This window comes from Pyrus communis, chromosome 15, assembly GCF_041283825.1.
Source record: "Pyrus communis isolate YQ-2024b chromosome 15, ASM4128382v1, whole genome shotgun sequence".
Classification (NCBI taxonomy): domain Eukaryota; kingdom Viridiplantae; phylum Streptophyta; class Magnoliopsida; order Rosales; family Rosaceae; genus Pyrus; species Pyrus communis.
In genome coordinates this window covers 4,834,333-4,857,904 of record NC_142579.1, presented here as the reverse complement: position 1 = coordinate 4,857,904, position 23,572 = coordinate 4,834,333, and the positions used below count along the sequence as shown (strand labels likewise).

Below are 23,572 nucleotides of genomic sequence, written 5' to 3'. Positions count from 1 at the left end.
TCTATGCCTAGTCAGCTCAAAGAGTCTTTGTTCTATACTAAAAGACTACGTCGTGGAATTACGTCGCTCTTTGATTTGAAGAATAAGGCCTATGAGCTCTCTGTTGATGTTGTGCGAGCATCTACAGGACCTAAATTATCAACCATTGGGGCGAGAAGCATATTCTATTTGGTCAAGAAGTACGAATACAAAGGCAGCTTTAGGTCAAGAGATACTTTAACTTTTAGCAGCCATGAGGTAGATCGGCCGCTACTCCTCCGATATGAAAATAAGTATGCATCATTCTCATGCCGATGGTAGCTTCGAATAGATCAGCTACGCGGTACTCTGCCTTATATTGTTGTTGCTTGGATTAGGGAAGAAGGAAGGGCTTACACCAGCCACGATGGGATTGGCAAATGTCGGGCAGCTGGTGTCATCGACCGGACTTCAATTTGGAATTTGATTGGAGGCGGTAGTTTACCCTATGGCGGATGTCAACGGTTCGAATCCGCTTATCTCTAACTCGCGAATTTAACCGATACAAAGCTATTTGATAGCACAAGTCAATGCTAGAATAAAGAAGTGAGAAAAAGTGGAGTCTACCCGTTTTATGTGGTAAACTTCAAGACAAAAAATTGGTTGAGTTATTAGACGATGCAGTAGTGCTACAAGCTGTATATTCCCATCCACCTACAAGTCATATATTACGCCTGATTAAAATTAAATTATCAAGTGTTGCTATTTCATCGTCGTGTATCAATATATCGTCGTTATTAAAAAAAGGAGAGCTTTAATGAAAAGGGCTTGGGTCAACAAATATTTAACCAAAAATCATCTTAAAATGTTATTTAACCAAAATGGCTCAAAGTTTAATAAAAAAATCATCCAAAACTATTGTCTACCTTTTTCGTGCCCTTATCCTCATCTTCCTCATCATCGTCCTCATCCTCATCCTCTTATCTGCACCATGAACAATTTATAGTGTTAGTATTTTATTCCAATCAGATCCAATAAGGACCTATGGTCCCAGTGATGTACATACATATCAGGCATCTGTAAATAGGGAAAAAAAAAACAAAAAAAAAAAAACCAAAACTTCAGATACAGTGTTTGTTTTTTTTCTATGCACAAACAAACACTGCATCTGGAAAGAAAAGAACCAAAATCCAGAAATAGTGACTTAAATTCCAGAAACAGTGACTTAAATTCCAGAAACAGTCTATGTGTTAACTTTTGATTGTTTCTTTTATTTCATGCATCAATTGATTATATTTAAGAAACATGATGCTTATTTTTCTTTGAATCCAAATACAATAAATTTCACTATTTCTTTTCTAACTTACATTTAATGAACAGTGTGTCTATTTCATTTGGATCAAGAAATAGTGACTTAGATTCCAGAAACAGCAACTTAGATTCCAAAAACAGTTACTTAAAATCCATAAACAGTTTACTTTTACAATCCATAAACAATGACTCGTCGTTATTATTGAATAACATGCAGATCTCAAATTTATTTTCTGGAGAAACAAACAATGAACTCCACTAACGAAGAAAAATTGAAAAACAGACCCTCGAAGACTTTATGAATAATGACAATGATCACGTTTCAACGAAATAATACAAAATATAAATTAAATAGCATGAGGATCTATATTTTTGTTTCAAAGAAAAAGAAGGTCTACAAAACAACGATGAACTCCATTAACGACAAAAATCTGAAACTCAACCTAAAAAAGTTGGGTGTAAAACCGAAAAATCATAATTTATTATAATTAGTCCATTTTTAGTTGGACTACTTTAATATGGACCTTGTACTAATCATTCTTGCAACTAAATATCAAAAAATGATCATTAGAGCCCAATAAATTTTGTATACTAAAAAATTAAAACAAATAATATAAAGTATAAAACTGGGGAACTTTCTTGTATAATTATATCATAATTTACTATTTTACTAAACTCATCATCAAGTTATGAGGTTGGAATTGGATACTTTTTTGAGCTATGAGGTGGTGTATTTTGAGGTTGTGAGATCGTAAATTAAAATTATGAGACTTACAATTTGATGTTGAATTTTCTTATAAATTGACAGGTTTAAAAACTACAGCATTTGCAAACCATACCCCAACCTTGGTTCTCAGCTGTTGCGGTTCAATTGTGGTTTGGAATTTAGGCAAAACCGCAGCGTGCGGTTTAGTACGCAATTTACATCCAAAACCAGACTACTCCAACCCACGCCCAGCCCTAGTTCAAGCGGAGCCAAGGAAAAAGAGGGAAACGAATCCTACTCCTGTAGAGTATGCACATAACCTCAAAACTCCAAGTAGGCCATGACTTCTCCATGTTTTTTTTCTTACCCTTAAGATTTTATCAAATCTCTTTTTTTGTGAGGAATTAAATTCACTAACATTTTAGATTATGCATCCTAGTATCTAACTATTCTTCTCTAAATACATCCCACATACCTCATGTGGCCAGATCAATCAAGTCAAACACCTAGTGAAATGCCAAAAAGAGCATTGGTGGCCTCACAACTTTCAATCTTCAACAAGGCTTCATGTGACACAGTTATCCCCTTCAACTGGAGGTGTAAGCCGCAGCCTTTTTGCAGCACGTTGCTCTAGCGATTCGGGCATCAGAACATCATCAGGCGGTGGACTATCGGCCATTTGAACATCATCACATGAGACAGTCCTGTTGTCTACCATATCGGAGTCTTGATCCATTTGTATGTCAGGATTTTCTTGGCACGAGGGAATTGGAACTGCTTCCTGCACCATATCATGGTCTTGAGAAGCACCATTTTTGTTGCCATCCTGCACCTTATCATGGTTTTGAGAGCCTCCAGTTTCATTGCCATCCTGCACCTTATCATGGTTTTGAGAGCCCCCATTTTCGTCGCCATCCTGCACCTTATCATGGTCTTGAGAGCCTCCATTTTCATCGCCATCCTGCACCAGATCATGGTCTTGAGAACCTCCATTTTCATAGCCATCATGCTCCTTATCATGGTCTCGAGAACCTCCATTTTCTTTGCCATCCTGCTCCTTATCATGCTCATGAGAGCCTCTACTTTCGCTGCCATCCTGCACCTTATCATGGTCTTGAGAAGCTCCATTTACATTGCCATCATGCACCTTATCATGGTCTTGAAAACCCATATTCTCATTGGCATCCTGCACTACATCATGGTCTTGAGAACCTCCACTTTTTCGATCAATCTTACCATGGTCTTCAGAACCTCCATTTTTGTTGCCATCATGCCCCTTATCATGTTCTTGACAACTTTCGTTGCCATCAGGGTCTTGAGAATCTCCATTTTCATTCCCGTCATACACCTTATCATGATCTTGAGAACCTTCCATTTCTATAATGGAAGCGCCCTGCATCTTGCCTGGAGCAGAAACAAGGAAATCTGTTAAACATGTGACATTTTCCACTGATTGAGAATGGTTTACATCCATTTTTTCTTTCTGGCTCAGACCCAAACCTTCCCCAACTGGATAATCCTCAATGACCCCTATATCTTCAGCATGGTCAGAGACACACATAGATAGTTTAGGGGATAAATCTGTGTTTTCATTTTCCGTTTGTGCCAAGTCAAAGGAAGTCTCAACGCCATAAGCTCTTGATGTATACGGAATGTCACAAGTTTGAGATGTAATTCCAGTTATTTGCTGAAAACCAGTCTCTCCCGTAGGCAAAAAAGCACACTGCTCTCCAGTTTTGGTGTCTTCCTGTTATGAAACAAATGGTCAAGTGCAAGTATTGCAGTCTCTTAAATGAAATCATGTATCCCTTTATAATATGTTTTCCTTTTGTCCTATACAGTTCTTTGCCCATAACAGAACCCAAAAAAAAAGAGTGTACCGGGCTGCATCACAGGTCTACATAAATCAAGGATTTCTGAATAATGACAGAAATGATTCTCAAAGCACTTATTGGTTAAAAGAAAATTAAAATAATAGATATTTGGAGCATTGATCCTTGAATTGAAAATATGTGAGTAATGGTTTTTGAACTTGTCACAACTTGGACAAATGATCCTTTTGGGTAACTCCATTAGAACTTCCGTCCCTTAACTCCTTTTAAAATGTTTTACCCAAAAGGACCATTGCTCCAATTTGTAACATGTTTAGGGACCAATACTAACAGATTTTTAGTTTGGGGACCGAAGCTCCAATTGGGTGTCATACTAAGTACTGGTTTGGTACTGAAGTGCTTTTATAAAAAGTGGGTATCGAAAAAAGCTGAGCTCAAAAAGGTGTTTAGTAAACACTTAAAAACAGCTTATTTTCATAGTTTTGGGTGAAAAAAAAGCTGAAAACGTGAAGTAGCAAAAATGAGCTTATTCTCACAGCATAGCAGAAGCAGTTTTTTTCAAAGCACAGCAATACCAAACCATACTCCAATTTCTCATAAATAAATATAAATAAAGGAAGATCATTTTAAAGTAATTTTTAAGCAAGAGATAAAAAGAAAACCTATAACATGGCCTTTCGAATACCTCTCTCTCCCAAACACACACATGCACTAAAAAGCCACACCCAAAAGAACTTCAAAACAGCCTCAAAAGTTAACACTAGTCATGCTCATGCTTTTCAATCCCAACTATCTCATAGTAAAACATATACTGTTCCAAACAGAACAAGATGAGTAATGTTACCTCCATCAGTGGTACAGCTCCATTAGGACGGCAAAAAGATGACTTTTGGTCAATTGATTGATATTCTCCAAATAGTGAGCCTGGGGTGGCTCCTGGCTCAAAAAGTTCCTGGATAACAAAGCCTGCATCTTTAACGCAATCAGAACTCCTTAGAGAAGTTGAGGATAACAGAGTAATTTCAATTCCCAGGCCTGCTTGAGAACTCGACATATTTTCTTGGCAAGCTATAGCAGGACCACATCTTCCTGAAAAAGACTGCACACCAGTTTCATGATTGTTACATTCTGGAAACTTAGCCTGGTCTTCATCACTAGAAGCCACTGAAGAGACTCCCCGACAACGATCTTCAAGGAGCTCAAAAATTAACCTTTGAATAAGAGTACGCTTCAGAGATGCCTCGGACGGAAGAAACCAATTTGCATTAAGCTGGCAACAGAAATTGTGATAATACATAACAAAAACTTGAAACATAAAGCATGCAATTAAATTACAGGAGGATCATATTTAAAAGGTAACAAGAAATAATGGGAAAAGGGTACAAGAGTTTTAAGCACAGAAACCCCATTTAAAGTTCCAACATTTGTATGTAATATCTGATTCTGTCCCAATTCATTGTTAGGCAACAGAACCCAAAAGACCTTCTATTTGAGAAAAAGAAATCCTACAATCTTCGGACGTGATGCATAAACTGTAAATCAACATACTAACACAGATATGTATGCAGAAGCATTCAAACACTTGGCATTAAGGACTTTCGAGAATTCAAATATACACCAAGTAATTGTTGATATGTTTGACTTTTCATCCACCAATTAATAGGAAAACATGCAAATGAAGGCTTAAAGTATGATATCTTAGTTGGGTTTTCATCCAGCAGTTACTAGAAAGTAAGTGCTCTCAGACTCTCATTTGTCTTTTAAACCATGAGATTTGCATCCCATGGCTTTGAATGTGCTATGTTTCCTCTTAAATTGCTTAGTGATTGGACTCCTCCATTTGTATGTAACAAATTAATAATACAAACGAACAAGAGAACAATATTTGATTTTCCCCTCAGAATGGCTTCCAACAAGCATCACCCTAATTTGTAAACACTGTAATTATGCTTTCAACGCACACAAACAGGTGGTGGGTGGTACAATTTTAAATATTAAACGTTAGGGTTGAGTATCAGATATATAAAATTCACATGCCAAATCAAGAATTTCAACAAAGTAAACAATAAAATTTAAAAGACTTAGTTAAATTAAGCAAAAACAAAAGACAAAGTAGACCACTTACAAAGTTGGAAAACTTGGTTATTTTGAATGGGCTGAAATGAACAGGAGCATCTGCCAAAAAGAGCTCCAAATAGTGGAGTAAAAACAGGCCACAATCGAATGAATTTTCCTGTTGCGGTAGCTAATAAGAACACGAACCAGTGTCAGAAGCTAAGATGTTACCATCAGGAAAAACTATTCAAAACTTCTTTATCTAAAACCACACCAAAAAATGAGGAAGCAAATGATAAAACTTTAAAGTGACAAAAATTATCTCACGAACAAAGAGAGCATATATCTATTGCAGGAACACAAAGACAAAATGATCACAAATGAAGATGCACACGTGCATCTTAGCAATTCCATACATCTGATATTTATTTATAAAAAATTGGACCAAAAGGAAAAGAACATTTTCGTAGGTTTTATTGTTAAAAAAATGATCAATTTACCATACTGTATCTAGAACCTAACCTATAATGGTTTAATGCATATACTTTAATACCAGGCAATCAAAATAATTCGGCCCCATAAAAATAAAAGACAATCTTAATATCCACAAATTTCTTTATATATTTTTCTTTGAAATAAAAAAGGTGGTTTCAAGATAGTAATGCCCTTCACTTAGAAAACAACTTACATGGAACGAGTACACCGCCACTTGGCATCCCGTGCCAATGAAACAAGGACATTGGACAAAAAACTTACACAGGTAGTAGCACTTTTTAATAAAACAAGAACGGTAGCATTTATATATGATACATCAAATTATCTCTACTTCAGTGTCCTATTAAATCATTCTTCCATGTGGCCTACGAAACCACAAGGGTAGTAAGCATACACAACAATATGATCATAAAACTCAAATATACCCAACTAATACAGGTTCTTTATTGTCTTCCCTCTCTAAAACTGTTTCACTAAACTGGAGCAATACCTCAAGTGGGACAAACCGCAGGTTGTGAAACTTTGTTGAGATTTCTTCAGATGTCTCCTTTTTCCTTTCTTTCCACTCTTCCCACAGATAACTATCATTTCAAGATCAAATTTTGATGTCACAATTTAGAAACACACAAAATCAAACCATCAAACAGAAACACACAAAATCCAATATTATCCCATTAAAAAACTAGACAACCCATATCTACTGACTTGACAATTGTCCATCCTCCCAAAAAAATAAGAAACTTCAACCTAACTTAATGCTTGTATTATTGATCCCATGGTTATCTATATCACAATAACCAGACTATTTCTAATGTCATTAAGTTTTCATATAATTAATAACAAGAGTCAAGAGATTATGTGGTTAGAATTGTATTAAAAGGATATTGTGCGTGTCCAAGGTCAAACATTTCAATTGATTTAAAATTGTCATTATTCTACCAGTCAAAGGGAAGTTACAATTGAAATGACACTCTTTCTTATAGCTAATATTTTGTCCAAATTAGATCCTGTCACATAAATTTCATATTTTGTTCTTTTTCCTCCTTTGGTTTATTGGAAGCATCTAACCCAAATTCTCCAATATCTCACCCACTTTTACAGCTTCAACCAAAATCCCAACTGGCTATTAACTTCTTAGAAGTCAAACTTTGCATGAGAATACATGAATAGTTAGAGAAATCCGAAAAGGAAGAACTTCAATAAAACCTGTTTTTCCAAGAAGAAAAAGATATCTGCACAAACAAATAAAAAAAAATTAATTTTAATAGCTAATAGATACCTTTGAATTAGATTTTTCAGACCCGTATGACTTCCTTTGATAGAATCCATGTGTAAAATACAAGGTACTTTAAGTAAATTTCCCGAGTCTCCACCTGAACATAGCAAAAGTACATAAATGACGGGATGAATAAGAGTTGAGATGCGCATTGCACAATCAAAGAAAAAGTTACCATTATGTTTAGGCACTTCACCAAGATGGCATATGACTATTAGGCTCCAGTGTAGACTGACATTAAAAAACACAAAAGCCATGTATCAGCACTCCAGAAAATTGAGCATATTACAAAAGTCAAAAAGTTTGGTCAAAGGGTCATACTTGAAGTTTATAGGAATGAAGATGTAATCCTTTTCAAATAAATCCACTTTCCTCGTCCATTTACGAACTCGATGAAAAGCAGCTCTGCCATCAGAAACACTGGATGGATCTTTGTCCAAGTCAGCCAGCTTCCGAAAGAAAAAACTATTGAAAAAGTGGTACCTATGCTGTTTCTCAGGTTGAATCTGATTCTTCAGATACCTGTCAATAGAGTACATTTTAGCAGGTGAATTATAAAACAAATTCAAAACCTACAATCACATTATAATTCTAATTGCTAATAAAGGCAAAAGCAATTAGCATTAGCTTTGTCAGGCATTAGCATTGTCTTTTGGTAATAGCAATTATAATTTATTACATTTTCAAATGCTGTTTCAAACTTCAAAGTATTAGTATTTCAATGAACTTAAATCATTACATTATGGACTCTAATTATCTTGTCTTTAAATTCATTAACAGTTCATAAAATGCAGAAACATCAAAATTAAGAGTTTCTCAATGCTTTCATCTACCATTCCCATGATCTTTATATCAATTTACTTGAAATATATTATTTATTTATATAGTCAGGTAAAAAAGTCTAGCAATTTAAAATTTCCTATAAAACAAACCCAAGGGTTTTGTTGAGGATGGTGAGGATATTGATGGTAGAGAAGATTGATACAGTGTGGGACTAACCAGATGAAAGAATTACAAAGTAAAGATAAATTTCTGAAGGTAAGGGCTCGGTTGATACCCATGTCGTTTTTTAGTTTTAGGATTCATATTTTCTTCATAAAGGAAATCTATATGGAAATCTATATGGAGGAATTAAGGAATGAAGAAGGGTGGAGGAAGGGAGGAGAGAGAAATGAAGATCAAAGTAGCAATAATTATAAAAGAAAACATACTAAAATCGTTTTCAGTTTTTTGTTTTTGATTTTCACTGTGTACTTTGTTCCACTTTTTTCCAACCATCCTTCCTCTACCTTTGCTCATCCCATTTTTCATTGTATTTCACCTATATTCCTAACAAAAAAGTGAAAACTAAGTAGCTCAACCTGAAAATAAAAAGGTTAACAAACGGGCCAAGTTGCTTAACTTGCTTTATTTGCTGACCCCTAACAACGAAATGATTATTAGTATGTGATTATAGGCATCTGTTTATATTAAGGTATGCAAGAGTCACTTGAACACAAATAAATACTAAATTAGCTTTATTTATTAGTAAAATCATGAATTTATTAGTAGTTATATTTTCCTTTTGAAATATTAAGAACTAAGCAACTAAATATATACATATATAGCTATACAAAACCATTTACCTTAACAAACGCACAAAGTTCTCATATCTCGTGTGAGACCAAGGAAAGGGATGTTACCTCCCAACATTTTTTTTTAATTTTGACGTTAAACTCTTATTAATAAAACTAACAAAACCAAGTCCCAGAAATAGATGTCATCCATAATGGAACTAAATATTCAGAACCCCAAACATGCAAGTTTTTAATATAAAGAATATAAATTATGCATGTGACCGTATCCACGCAAGCTTACTTGATATAGAAGTCAATAATTGTATCATTAATAAATGTCTCTGGCTGTAAGAGATCAACATCTCTCTTGCTGATGGAAACAGCATCTGAGTCCCCTTTTGGATATACAACATCTTCAAAAGGCCCATCAAAACTGTATAACATTTGGAATATGTTTAGAATACATTAGAAAGCAACACCAAGAAAGAAATAGAAACTGAACTGTAAAAACCAAATCAATTCTACCATTTGGTATATTACTAAGCAACATAAACGCAAACAGTTTCCACCAGAGTCCAACTCCATAAATATTTATAGTTCCACAGGTGGTAACAAGAAAAGGGACCACATAAATTGATTCTCAGTCTCTTTAAATTGATCCTTCATCTGTTTGTTGTATGAGGCAAAACTGAATGATGGTTTAGCTAATGATGGATTTTGGGCCACGAGTATGAGCTAAAGCTAAAACAGCATGCATCCACATTACGTGATACCGAGGAACAAAGGGTTCAATACTTTATCCAATACTCACCATAAAAGTGAGAAAAGAAAAGAAAAAGAAAGACTAGAAAGCATAAGAACCGTAAACAATTAAAGAACTCAAAGGACAAAACAAAGAGTCTGAAAACAAAGCAAGGAAAAGGAGGGTTAAGGAAACATCATTTAACTAGTAATTATACAGAAAGCAATCTAGTTTGTATATCCATAGTTACATAGAAAGGCACTAGGATCACTTTAACTCACTTCGGAAAATGATGCCTCTGCCCAAGTGAATCCTCCTCATCTGTTTCCGTGTGCACGCTACTTGTATCAAAATGGGAGAAAAAGATGAATTTAAGATTGTGCAGTATTACTGAAGTAAAATAGACTAATATAATACATAATACACAGAAGAACTAGTACATATTTTACAATTGTGGCAAATAAATCACAAAGGAAAGAATACAATTTGAATTCAGACAATTTACCTTGCATTTCTAAGCTAGATATATGTGGACAGAGAGAGAGAATATGCACAAATAAAAATTTCACCACAAATGTACTGTTGAACCATTCTAATTTGCAAACCACTAACAAGACACGCAACACTTATCACCACAGAAGTACACCATCCTTGTACAGAAGCATGGTTGAACAGATACCGTATAAATTAAATGCATACAAACTCAGCACTAGTGTAATAAAACATAGTCATAAACCAAGAGCCTTAAGATTTAATGTTTACAGAGTTTCTTTCGGTATAAATTCTTATAATAAAACCACAAGCTAGATGGTTCACTTCACACTATTACTTAGAAGTTCTAAATTCAAGAGTGGACATCAGATGGCTCTCACAGGAATCCATTTTGCTACAGAAGTATGTATCCCCTTAAATCTTCCATTGTAATCCCCAAAATTGCCATTTAGTTCATTTCATCTTAACACTAACCCTTTGAAAACACAAAAAAGAAATTTATGATCTTGATGAAATTGAATTTCATTGTACTGACAAAGCGTAAATCTTAAATCATATTACATTGACCATATCTTGGATATTGTTTTAGATAAGCTGTCTCCAATTTGAGTATGTTGGTGGCTATACTTTTGTCAATGTTGGTATAAACTGAGTAAAGAGAAAATATGGAACTTTAAATCTAGTTAAGACTATTAAAAGCATATTGAACGTATTAAGGTACAGTAATCAAACATCTGTGCAGAACGGAAAGCCTGAAACTAAGACTACTAAACACATAATATCCTCGTCTATCTCAAGTAAAAATCAGCAGAATATTCTGTTCCTTTTACAAAATTATCAAATATTGCCTTTCTACACAAAAGAGAAAAAGGAAACATGTTACCAAAAAGAAACATGCTGTCATTCCCAAAGTTCAATTCAAATACAATTAGTCTTAACCACATAAGTAGATGAAAAAAGAATCGGTATTATCAGAGTATACGCCATCAAATTACGTAGCTACTTGGCATAAAGCTTAGAACATCAAGAAATATGAATTATATTATTGTATTAGCCAATGCAACATAAACAAACTTACTCATGCAAAACCCATGAATTGATATATTTCGCATTCAAAGACATTATCCTTTCCTGTTGCTTGAACCAGTTGGGTTCAACAATTGCAATCTTCAACTCTTCAATGCCTAGGAGAAGTTTTGATAGCAGATAATGTCAAAAAAAAAAGAGGAGCCACACTCAGCTTAAGAGCTTCAAGTCCCAAAAAGAAAATAAAACTATTAAGACGCAACACTAAGAAGTTTGGACAGAATTTAAACAACACTGTGTTCAAGAACAAGACTAAAAATCAAGAACTTTCTTTTCTTTTCTGAATTACAAAGAAGCACATTTTCCCATATGATACATACTACTTGCTAAAACTAATCTGCAGTACTTGAAGGTGCATCATTAATACTTGGATTACAAAGTACTAGTCCATCTTACTTATAACACTTTAAGTCACAAATATTTTTAAAGTCACATATAGTATGATTACATTGTGTCCTCGCCATAAGACTATATAATGTATACACAACATGTAACCCTAAACCCTATTTATCAGTGTCCTCACTTCATAGCTTAAACATCATAGAATGAGATCTGAGAGCTTGTATAGAACCAGAGTGAAAATTGACCAAACTTTTTCAGAAGGATCACATTAGTTTCAACAAGTGAACAGCAAGTTAAATAATCTACACGTAAAAAATCTGGTAGAATTTCATGAAGGAGAAGTCCCCTAAAAATACACTTGCAGCACTAATCCCACCAAATGAATGCAAAAACCAACAAAGAGAAAAAAGCTTGTTAGTAAAAGTGCACTGACCAGAAGTATTGGGTGCACTATCATCTTCAGTGGCATCCTTTGCTACAACACGAAGTTTTATCATGACAAATTCAACCTGAATGCAGTACAATAAACTGTACGTATTCAATACAGAGTATAAATGGTAAATGGTGACATCCAATAGGAGAGTTTCAGGACTCACTTTTTGAAACCACTGACACTCTACATCAATGAGATCATCGACTTCCCATTCAGAACTAAAGGTTCCAGGGCATTCAGATGTTGAACCACTGATTTTGAAGCAACTGGGAGAAAAGGTCAACCGAGGTTCTGTACAATAACTATCCCGATATATAACATAATCAGGATAAAGAACAACCGTCATATTTGTATTATCCTGCAAATTATGCAACAGTATAAAAGTCACAACTAAAAAAACCCTTCTAATAGTGGATTAACAAAGTATTAAAAAATCTGCACCAAAAATAAAAATGGTATATAACACTTATTTAGAAGGCAAGTAACATTGTGCACATGAAGAAGATATTTTTTTGGTCAAATTGGATTAATCATCCTCGTGGTCATAGGATACTTGCGTGATGACCCCTGTGGTAAAAAAATTAGGAATTAAACCCCTGTGGTCAACACCGTTAGCAAATTTAGCCTAGAAGTAAAGTTTCTGTTAAATGTTGGATAGAATTGTATTTTCATGTCGACTAACAAAAAAACCATCCTAGCATTGCTGATAAACTACACCTCTACACCTTTTACTGATCAATAACGTGAACTCTAGTACCATCAATGGTCGCCGCTTCTCTCAATCTTTTCCTCTTCTCTCTCTCTCTTTCTCCTCTGTCTCCTTGGTTCCCAATCTCATCTTTCTCATCTTGCTCATGGCACAATCCCCGAATACAAATCAGCATTCAATTTTGCAAACAAATTAACTCTTTCAATCTCCTTTCTACTGTTTTTGCAATGAACACTTTGTGAACTTTGTTGTAGTTCTATGCGGAGGATTTGATTTTTCCCAAAATTTGACTGATTAAAATCTGCAGTATTTCTAATGCTTCTGCACATTTGGTAGGATAATGCTCAAACTGCTTGCAATCAAAATAATCAAAAACCGAAAACCCAAGAAGCACCAAATGTATAAAAGGTAAGGACTAAGAAAGAACAAAAAATCCCGCTGCCAAGTTGACGAAGAAGTCTCCATGGAAGAGATTAAGAATTCTACTGAGCTCCCATATAAGGAGGAGGGGGAGACGGAGAGGTTAGACCAAATCCAACGCTGACAGAGAACCAAACTCTGAAAATGCGGCAATGGGTTCTGTCGAAATGGAAGTGGGATTGGTTGAAATCCCAAAACTTGAAGTCCCAGTGGCAGCAAGATTTGGGAATTTTGTTCGTGCTTTAGAATTGGGAACATCATGAAGATTTTAGGTAAGCTATTGGCATGCTACTAACTATGAAATGACCATCTTATCCTCACATATGAGACTCACGTGCATGCTACTAACGGAGGATTGACGGAAGTTTTAATTTTGGGTATAAATCCTAACAGACTTAGACCACAAGGGTTTACATCCGAATTTTTTTACCATAGGGGCTATCTTTTGAATACCTTATGACCACGGGGACCATTTATCTGATTAGGCCCTTTTTTTTTTTCTTATTTATTTTGTTGCATACACTTATTCAAAGCATAGATAGTGTCACCGAAACATGTTTTGACGGTGCATACTTCAGTCTTACTTCTGTGTTACCTCACAAAATTATTCTTTGTATTTGTGACATGAAAATAAAAAGTACCCAATACCCACCTAAACTACCCATTACGCTATTTAGAAAATCACACAGACAACCCCACTTTCTTTCTTGACAATTATTTTGTTTAAACATCAACAAAAATAAAATACTTCTTTATTTTTCTGTTTTTACAACCCCAAATATGTAGTTATGTAAGAGGCAATCTCACATGTATTGGACCGCTAATAACAGAGAAAAGAGATTACCATTTCCAAATCGCCAGAGCAATGATACGATTTATAAGTACCCAAAGAATCTGAAAGTGAACAACAAATGATAGTAAGAACACCTTGGTGCATGACAGAAATGCCTAAGGAAGGCACAAACTAAGGATTAGCAATCCTCCAATTAACAAGGAAATACCGTCATCATCTTCAATTTCAGAAGCAGGACTTGACGGAGAGTCACTCGTGCTTTCATCAGCATCTAAAATCATATCAGTTGGCTCATTCTGAAAAAAAGAACACAACAACAAAATTTAGAAAGCATAATTTTGATTGTTAATCTCTCCTTTAAGGATATACTTCAGCAGATAAATGACAGTTGACATACACTGGACGGAGGCACTGCAAGGGCAAAGTGTAACTGGCTTTCCCAAGACGATGATGACGTAGCATTTGAACCTCTTCTCTCTGGCTCAGAAACAAAACTTCTGGATCCATGACTATCTAATTTGGAATCAGATTGTTGTTCATGACTCAAACATTTGAATTGTGGTGCAGCATCCAATTCCATATACTCTTTCTCGGTAGCAAGGCTCTCTTCAATTGTTCCCACGGGGGAATGTGAAATAGCATTATCACAACAATGATCACGGTCAACTGAATCATCATTTACGCAAGGGATGCTGCTGATATCTTTTGTTTGAAGTTTGGCTCCCTGGGCAACTAGAAAAATATTTAGATGAATTAGCATAGTTTAAACAAAGACACTGATGATATAGATCAACCATCTTTAGTTTTCAGCTAACAGAGAAAAAGAAAAATAAACACTGACAACAGCATATCAACAAGACTCAGGGTAAACATCCTGCTACTGACAACCACTTTGTTCGTTAAACGGAGCTTTAGGGAGATACAAATGTGCACTACAATCCAACTGATGACAAGTTGCAGACATTTTGTTCAAAAGGGGTTCATTAGTCCCGTATTTTCTAAACACTCTTCCAATCTCAAACTGGGATTCCCCAGTTGAGATTGAGGGGGAGTGTTGACTGACAGATGTCAGAAGATTAGTGGCTTGATTATTACATCAAGCAAAACTCGAAGAATCAACACATAAATCAGCATTTACCAAAAACGTGAGAAACCATTGTAAACAAGGGACTGGAATGCAGATTTGACATACAGACGGACCTGACAACAATGTTACTTACTTACCACATTATGAAAATACACAACCGTAAATAGCCTACTGCATGCAAACTGATCACTAAGCTAGTTTGGGTTGCTGTGCTGTGCAATAGAAAGCTGTTTTCAGAAGCAGGGGTAGAGCTGCTTTTGCTTTCTGCTGTTTGATTTTGACAAAAAGCACTTCTTTTTTTTTTTCATTTACCAAACACAATTTTAGCCCCAGATTTTTTAAAAAGCTGCTTTTAAAATAATTTCAGCAATGCCAAGCCAGCCCTAACTCTCAAACGTTACCATATATGATACTAGGATTACAGGGAGATCCATCTGTAATTACCTAGTTCTTTCAAACATACATCCAACTTCGCCAAACAATCTCTACCCCTTTCTACGATATGATCAACCTTAACTTACAGATTAAACAATGGGGTTAACTCAGAAATCAACCACCATATTATCAAAATTTTCAACATTCATATGAAGATGATTTTAAGTATGAGATAGTATACATATCCCAACATTTTAGCACAAATAAACCTGTGAGAATAATTAACCAGAAACTCAAAAAAAAACACTTCTTAGTCCTACAAAACTATTAGCCTATCGACAAAGATCGAATCCAAACAGGCCAAATTTCCATCGTGGCTCAAACCTTACTAAGTAACAATTTCCAAACGATGGATTATCATAGCAGCAAGTTCCAAAGTTGTAATTCGAAGCATTAACATAAAAATTCAGACAAAATTATTGAACTTTCATTCATTTCACACCAGATTATTTTCCCACGGATTCTCGGCAACCAGACACAGAAATGTAGCTTACTAATTTTAGACATTACGGAAAGCAAACGTACCATTCTGGAGAAAATCGTACTTGAAAATCCGATTGGTATCGAGGCTAGGGTTTTTGAACTTCCCCAAATACTTCCCCTGGACCGATTCCGACTGCTCGTCCTCCTCGCTGAAGTCGAAGACTTCGAGGCCGCTAGTCTTCATCGCGAAGGTAACGGGTTTGGAGTGGAAACTCGGGCGAGTCAAAGTGACTCAGCGAGTGAGCATAGACGGGGTTGTGAAACTGGGTCAAATCGGAGAGAGAAAGCAGAGTCTGAAGACGAGGGGGTTTTTCCACGATGAAGCGTGTTGCTTTAAATTTGTAGTTAACCAATCAGGGACAACTTCCTTCTCTTTTATTTTTGTCTTTTTGGATTTTCAGGTTTGGTCAAGATTTGTTATGAAAAATGATTTCTTATCAACGAAGAATAAGAACGTTAATTAATAATTTAATCATTATCAACATCATTTAATTTATAAAATTTATTTTAAAATTTTAGTCTTCTTATTATTACCCAAAATTAAAATAAAGGAATATTTTTTACTCATCACTATCAAGTGATAGTGACGATGATGCCACCACGTCAGATGAATTTCATTTTTAAGATTTGTGTAGCAGATAGATATAAATCTCAAAAATAACTTATTCCATTTTGGTTGCATGCACTTTTAATTAAGTAATTTGATAGAAGACTGTGAACATTGGTGGCTTGAACATAAGCTTAACGTTTTGCTTCGTATGAACTTATGAGATTATAAACTTTGATATGAAATTAGAAACAGGTGGGCTATGCAATTGGTTTTGTACAATTTTTGGTATGAACTTTGATATAAACTTGAGCTTATTGTTTATTGTGTGGAGTAGGCTATGCAATTAGTGAAACAGGTAGGCTGAGTTGTATAAAAAGTTTAAAAATCCAAAAATTTTAAAAAGCCCAACACTTTGGCCTTCAGGGTCCAATTCTGAAGTGACCCCAAAATCCCCAAAAAACTTCGAGCAACCCGAAATTCAAGAATCTTGAGTGTTCGGTTCGGTTTCAGGATATAAAATCCGTCCCAAAATATTTTGGTTTGGAATTCTTGGGAGTTTCGGTTCGGGATCCCAACCCAGATCACCCCTAAACATGCCCCATCATATCGATAATCTAAATTACATATTAATGACCCGACATTTTTGTCTTCTATCACAACAAAAAAGTTAAAAATAATAACGTAATTTCACAAAACAAACCGCTTTTTGTTTAAGCCTCACTTACATGTGATTTTATCATCTCTAATTTTAAAAAATAAAAAACAAACCGCTCTCTCTCTCCCGACTCGCACATTCTCTCTCTTCTTCAATTTTAAAAACAAAAGTAAAAAATTTCACACGCACCTTCATTGATCATATCATGCCTCGTATTGCAGTTGAGTTGTGGTTACATCAAGTATCCGAGTTTCAAGCGGCAATGGACATGGAGCATGGGGAGGGGGGTAGAAGTGGACGGCAGGAAATGGTGAAGGATGTTTCCCAGGTTGAGGTCAGTGCAAAGGGATGGAGGAAACCTGAATTTGGCAGGTTTAAATTAAATACTGATGCGGCATGGCAAAAGGAAACAAAGCCAGGTGGAGTGGGGTTGGGTCTTGTGTGACTTTGCAGGAATTCCAAAGATGGTGGGAGGAAATGATGGGGAGTATTTCTTGTCGTCAAATACGGCTGAGGCGGCAACCATAAGACAAGGTCTGGAGATGTGTGTTTTGAGGGGATTTCATGCGTCCGGGGAGGCATTGGTGGTGGAGTTTGATTCAAAAGGTTTGGTTTAAATGTTAAATAAGGAAAGTCAAGCTGATGTGTTGATGGAGGTCTATTTAGTTGATATTTGGAATATGATGTAGTCATTCCAATCAGTGAAGTTTATATTTACCCCTCGACAATGCAATCATGCAACCCATATGGTGGCGGCATACGTTCTCAAGTATGGCTGGAGTTTTAGTTGGGATGAATTAAGACCTAAATTTTTGTTTAATGTTCCAGTAGAAGATGCAAATGTTTCTATTCATATTTGATTATTAATACATTTCTATCCTTTGTCAAAATAATAATAATAATAATTGACATGCACTTAATCCCAACAGGATCCTTTTGGTGAGGGTCCTGGGGATGCGTGAATCGTATCCAATCATCGTACATTGTGCAGTTAGTTTTTGTCAAATACAGTTTGACCTCGTTTGGCAGATTGTATATGAAATCGGATAGGATAAGTAATACGGACTCAAGTGTTTGGTGCAACCACATCTTTTATACAGTGTATGTCCTCGCTATTTTGGTCTAGCTCTCTCGCATCGTTCTGCAAACTCACTTCAGTTCCTCATCGCGGGATCCGCGCAGGTTCGCGTGCCATCGATCCTGGATTTGAACTAGATCCGACTGAAACCCACGTTGTCGGAGCACTAGAATTGCCTGCATTCACCTACTGCCCAACATCGCTGCGTCACCGTCCGACGATATCGGCAATCGAATGTAACCTCTCCATAAATTGAAAATAAAATTGTGGATTAAATTTGGGAAATCAGGTATTATAGAATCACTAGGAATCTCCAATTTACATCAACAACTCCGGAGAGCTCTCACGTTCTATAGGCCTTTGCCTCCATCTCTTTTCTTCTGTAAGCCTAGCAAATCCATCGATGCCAGCACCGACAATCCGCTTCTTCTGTATAGAGGGGGAAGATTTGCTTGAACTGGTAAGGAGAAGGGAGTGAGGGTGTCTGGGGGCTGTGCAGTGGAGAAGATTTGGGGAAGAAAGGATTTTTTATTTGTTTTTTTTTTTTATAATTTGGTTTAAATTTGATGCATTTGGTTGTGAAATTTTTATCAAAAAACATCCCTTTTTTACGTTAGTCATCGAATTTTTTAGTAAAAATAATATAGGTATCAAATATATTATAAATAATACAATTATTAGTATGATATTGCATTATACGTCTGATTAATTTAGTCAGTCTGATGACAGATTATCCTATTTAACTGAAATAATTAGTACAATTTGAGTTGTCAAACAAGTCATCTGATGATAGATTATCCTATTCGACTGAAATAATTATTACAATTTAAGCTGTTAAACGAGTCATCGTATTTAATTTTAAATAAAAATATTTAAAATAATTTATTACGTACGATGTAAGAGACATGTAGGTTCCGAGATCCTCACGAAGAAGATCCGGATTCCGCTTAATCAAACCGTAAGCCTTGATACACCTTCCCTTCTCAGTTTTATCGCGTTAAAATTAGATCCGATTCACTGTCCTCCTCGTTGACGACGGTGGGCTTCGCCACCGCCCTACCTTCCCCCTCAACCAAAACCCGCAATCAATGGTGAAACTTTAGGTCTTCGATCAAAATCAAACCAACCCATGAAGCTTCACAAAGACTACTATGGCTACTACTACCCCAACCAGTCTCAGAGAGCCGCTTTAGCCGGCCTTTTGGTGGTCCTCTTTCCGGCCTTCCTGCCATACCTCTTTGGCCCATTGGGCCACGCCTCTCCTTCCATCTTCTCGGTAAGTTCCTTCCCAGCAAACCACTCCCACAGGTTTGAAGTTTTTGTTAATGGAAATGCGTGATTTTGTTGAATAATTATTAAACTGAAATGGGTTTTTTCTGCAGGAGTGGAATGCCCCGCAACCCCGGCATTCGCGCCTTCTAAGTCCGGCTTTACTTCTTCAATCTGTCAGTTCCTTTTCCTTTTTTATTTTTTATTTTTTATGTGCCTTTGATTTGGTGTTTGCTTATAAACAGTTGATCTGATTACATGTATTTGCATATTGGTTTTGAATTTGTGTAGTCTGCGGATCAACAGAGCAAGCTTTGGGCTCCGTTGCCCGACCAAAGATGGAAGCATTGTCCTGAAGAGCCTAGAAGTTTATCATGTGAGTATTAAAGATAAGGCCATATTATATGTTACATTGTATTGATTGTTATCTGATGTACTACCGTTCATTTTCTGGCAGCGTTGCCGAAAGAATCTACTGGGTATATTCAGGTGTTCCTTGATGGAGGCTTGAACCAGCAGAAAATGGGGGTGAGTTTTAATAAGTTTATGAGGAAAGTCTTGCTATTACATGTAATTCTATAGTCAGATGGGTGTTCAAAATGAGATTATCTAATTTAATTTATTTGGTCTTTTTTTTTTCTTAAAAAAGATTTGTGATGCAGTTGCTGTTGCTAAAATTTTGAATGCCACTTTGGTTATTCCACACCTTGAAGTTAATCCTGTGTGGCAAGATTCGAGGTATATAGTGGGTACGCTAACCTGGAACCGTCCCTAGAAATTATTATTTTTATCCAAAGGGGAGCCATTGATGTGAAACTCCTTGTGCTTTTGCAGTTCCTTTGAGGAAATTTTTGATGTGGATCACTTTATTGAAGCCCTACAGGGTGAAGTTTCTATAGTTAAAGTCGTTCCTATTGAATTTTCTTGGAGCACTAGGGAGTATTATGCTACTGGGATACGGATTACTAGAATAAAAACAGCACCTGTTCATGCTTCTTCTGATTGGTATCTGGAAAACGTCCTGCCCATATTGCAGAGGTCAGTAAATGCTTTGACCCTTTATTGAGAGCAAAGTTGTTTTGTATACTGTTGTCCATATCATATATGTTGTAGGTCCTAAAGTTTAGATTCCATCTTGTAATGGATCATGATGTGTACAATCCTTAAAGTTTTGATTGTGATAGCTTGTGTTGTAAACTTGGACATAAGTTGTCATCTCTTTACTGGGGTAAATAGCAGAAAGAAGTTGTCATGACAAGGAAAGTTTTGGCATGGTAATATTATGATGTTAGGGACATAACTTTGGGAAATTGGTTGTTTGGTTAATGTGTATCGTATATATTTAGAACTTAGCAGTGCACCACAGAAATACTTCTGTCTCTGCACATCAAGGCATCGGGTTTTCAAGTTTTATTATATCTTGGGATGTCAATGAAATAACCATGGAGGGATCGAGCCAATGTTTTAAAAATTTCAATACCATAAGCGGAATTCACTTCTATTCATTATACATGTTTGCACCTTCAGAAGAGATCTCGAAGGGAAGGTATATTAATAATTTAAATTACAGAAATTGATTACCGTGTACTTCTTGCTGCTCCAAGGCAAGAAAGATGAAGGAACTACTTCAAGACAGTCATTTGTGGACGGAAAGAGTACGGTTTTCTAGGTCTAACTGTAAGCCAGGAATATCCATTGGTATTATGTTAGAGTATCTTTTCTGGGCACAACTTGAGCTACCAATCTGAAGTGCATGCATATGTTTCACTACAATAGGTTGCTTTTTAGGACCTAATTTTTAAACAAATATCTTTTCATGACTTAAAAGGTGTTTCACTGCCACAGATATGGAGTTGCTGCTATCTCCCCATTTTCTCATCGTTTGGCTTTTGAAAACTTGCCTCAAAACATACAGCGCCTACGTTGTAAAGTCAACTTTGAAGCTTTAGCCTTTGTTCCTCATATCCGGGAATTGGGAGAAACCCTTGTTAATCGTCTCCGCTATCCCAATAGAAGCCAAAAGGCAGGTAATGGCTCACAGGACAAAGCAAATGAAATCGAGAAACAGGGAGCTGGGAAATATGTTGTTTTGCATCTTCGCTTTGATAAAGTATGTTCTTAATTAGCTTTAGATCCTTGGCATGTTTGATTATGTAATCGTTTCGGAGTCTTTGGGCTGATATAAGTTTTATGAAATATATGTTGCCCAAAATAATTTTTGAAGAATCTTAAAGCTTGTCCTAAGAATCTTAATTACATCTGCAGGATTAGTATTTCCTAATATCTTCTTTGCATGCACATACACACAGGATATGGCTGCTCATTCAGCCTGTGATTTTGGTGGTGGTAAAGCTGAGAAACTCGCCCTTGCAAAATATCGGCAAGTAATCTGGCAGGGTAGGGTCCTAAAATCTCAGTTCACAGACGAGGAGTTAAGAAATCAGGGGCGTTGCCCATTGACTCCTGAAGAGATTGGATTGCTGCTGGCTGCTTTGGGCTTCAACAATATGACCCGACTCTATCTTGCTTCTCACAAGGTTTGTCTTAAAGAAGAATGTCTATGCTGTTATTTAGGGGCTAATGGCAAGGGGATCGTTTGTTGATGTTTTTTTTTTATTTAAAAAAAAAAATTAAAATAACTCTATAAAGATAAAAAAAAAACATAGAATGGTTACAAAATAATACTCGGTAAAGTTTTGTTTAGATATTCTCCTTCTCTTCGCCTCAGTCATTTTCATTTCCCTCTCTCTTCAATAGAAACAAATCGAAAATACTGACAAACGAGCCACAAGCATCTCATGCGATTCCTTAGGTTCCTTCTCACAAAATGTTGACATCATGTCTTCATTGTGGTTTGAAATTGGAGAAACAATTGTATGTTCCTTTTTTTAGGTTTACGGCGGAGAAGCAAGGATCTCGACTTTGAGAAGAATATTTCCAGACATGGATGACAAGAAAAGCCTTGCCTCTGCAGAGGAAAGGGCCAAAGTTGAAGGCAAGGCTTCTTTGTTAGCCGCAGTTGACTATTATGTGAGCATGCAAAGCGACATCTTCATTTCTGCTTCTCCCGGAAATATGCACAATGCACTGGTAAGCATATCAAGTTCAATACTTGGTAAATATTTGTCTTCTTTAAGATGGCGGGGGAATGGTTCCGATTATCACGTCATCAATTCTGCTGTTGTAAATAGCATGTTTTTGCCCTATTATAAAATCAGTGTCACTAGAGAAGAATTGTTTCCTTAAAAATAGATATGACATTCTGAGCTGACAGGATTAAACTTGTACCGTCAGGTGGGTCACCGGGCTTATATGAACTTGAAGACTATTAGACCAAACATGGCATTGTTGGGCAAGCTTTTCGTGAATAAGAGCATGGAATGGTCTAATTTCCAACGCGCGGTATTGGATGGACACAAAACTAGACAGGGGCAGATGAGACTGAGGAAGGAGAAGCAGTCGATCTATACATACCCTGCTCCTGATTGCTTGTGTCAATCATAATTGAAATCAATTAATGTGTTGGAGTTATCCAATCCCATTTTTGTATAGGCTTCATTTGACCTAATTATATTGTACATTCTGCTTCTCATGTCGATGGGCAACCATTGTTTCTCACCAGCAGAAGAGAGATCCAGTGACGAAATCGCCTTGCATACCATGACTCCGACAGACTCTTCCATTTCAATACAGTGAGTTTTTTGGCTTAGAGTAATTTAGAACTAGCCTTTCTGCACACGTTCATGCGCTTGCAAAATGGAGCCTTGTGCATGATGTATTAAGGTGTACTTTAATCAAAGGGCGCTACA

The 23,572-nt window shown here is 36.2% G+C and overlaps 2 protein-coding genes across 8 annotated transcripts; one reads left to right on the top strand and one right to left on the bottom strand.

The window, feature by feature from the left end:
* Positions 1–145: 145 nt before the first annotated feature.
* On the bottom strand, positions 146–16,620 carry LOC137708377 (putative ubiquitin-like-specific protease 2B). Of its 6 annotated transcripts, none has more exons than XR_015956613.1 (18): positions 16,254–16,620; positions 14,604–14,938; positions 14,415–14,502; positions 14,258–14,307; positions 12,448–12,642; positions 12,285–12,360; positions 11,502–11,607; positions 10,213–10,269; positions 9,491–9,622; positions 7,955–8,155; positions 7,809–7,864; positions 7,637–7,730; positions 6,848–6,938; positions 5,933–6,052; positions 4,652–5,077; positions 2,451–3,722; positions 885–942; positions 146–672 (listed from the first exon to the last, which is right to left on the bottom strand). XR_015956613.1 is itself a non-coding variant. In XM_068447448.2 (16 exons), the coding sequence occupies exons 1-16, from the start codon at positions 16,393–16,395 to the stop codon at positions 2,541–2,543; spliced, it is 3,351 nt and encodes a 1,116-aa protein (XP_068303549.2). In that variant the 5' UTR covers positions 16,396–16,620; the 3' UTR covers positions 2,047–2,540. The 6 variants fall into 6 exon arrangements, 2 of the variants coding, with proteins under 2 accessions (XP_068303549.2, XP_068303539.2); XR_015956611.1 differs by having other exon boundaries at positions 10,213–10,272; positions 16,254–16,558; XR_015956612.1 differs by lacking the exon at positions 146–672 and having other exon boundaries at positions 687–942.
* A 2,702-nt stretch (positions 16,621–19,322) lies between these two features.
* On the top strand, positions 19,323–23,472 carry LOC137747044 (O-fucosyltransferase 31). 2 transcript variants are annotated; one of them, XR_015956625.1, is made up of 11 exons: positions 19,384–19,770; positions 19,877–19,939; positions 20,055–20,139; positions 20,221–20,291; positions 20,413–20,501; positions 20,598–20,801; positions 21,609–21,873; positions 22,073–22,300; positions 22,656–22,853; positions 23,058–23,400; positions 23,437–23,472. XR_015956625.1 is itself a non-coding variant. In XM_068487049.2 (10 exons), exons 1-10 carry the CDS (start codon positions 19,624–19,626, stop codon positions 23,265–23,267), a joined length of 1,560 nt encoding a protein of 519 aa, XP_068343150.2. In that variant the 5' UTR covers positions 19,323–19,623; the 3' UTR covers positions 23,268–23,472. The 2 variants fall into 2 exon arrangements, 1 of the variants encoding a protein (XP_068343150.2); XM_068487049.2 differs by having other exon boundaries at positions 19,323–19,770; positions 23,058–23,472.
* Positions 23,473–23,572: the final 100 nt, after the last annotated feature.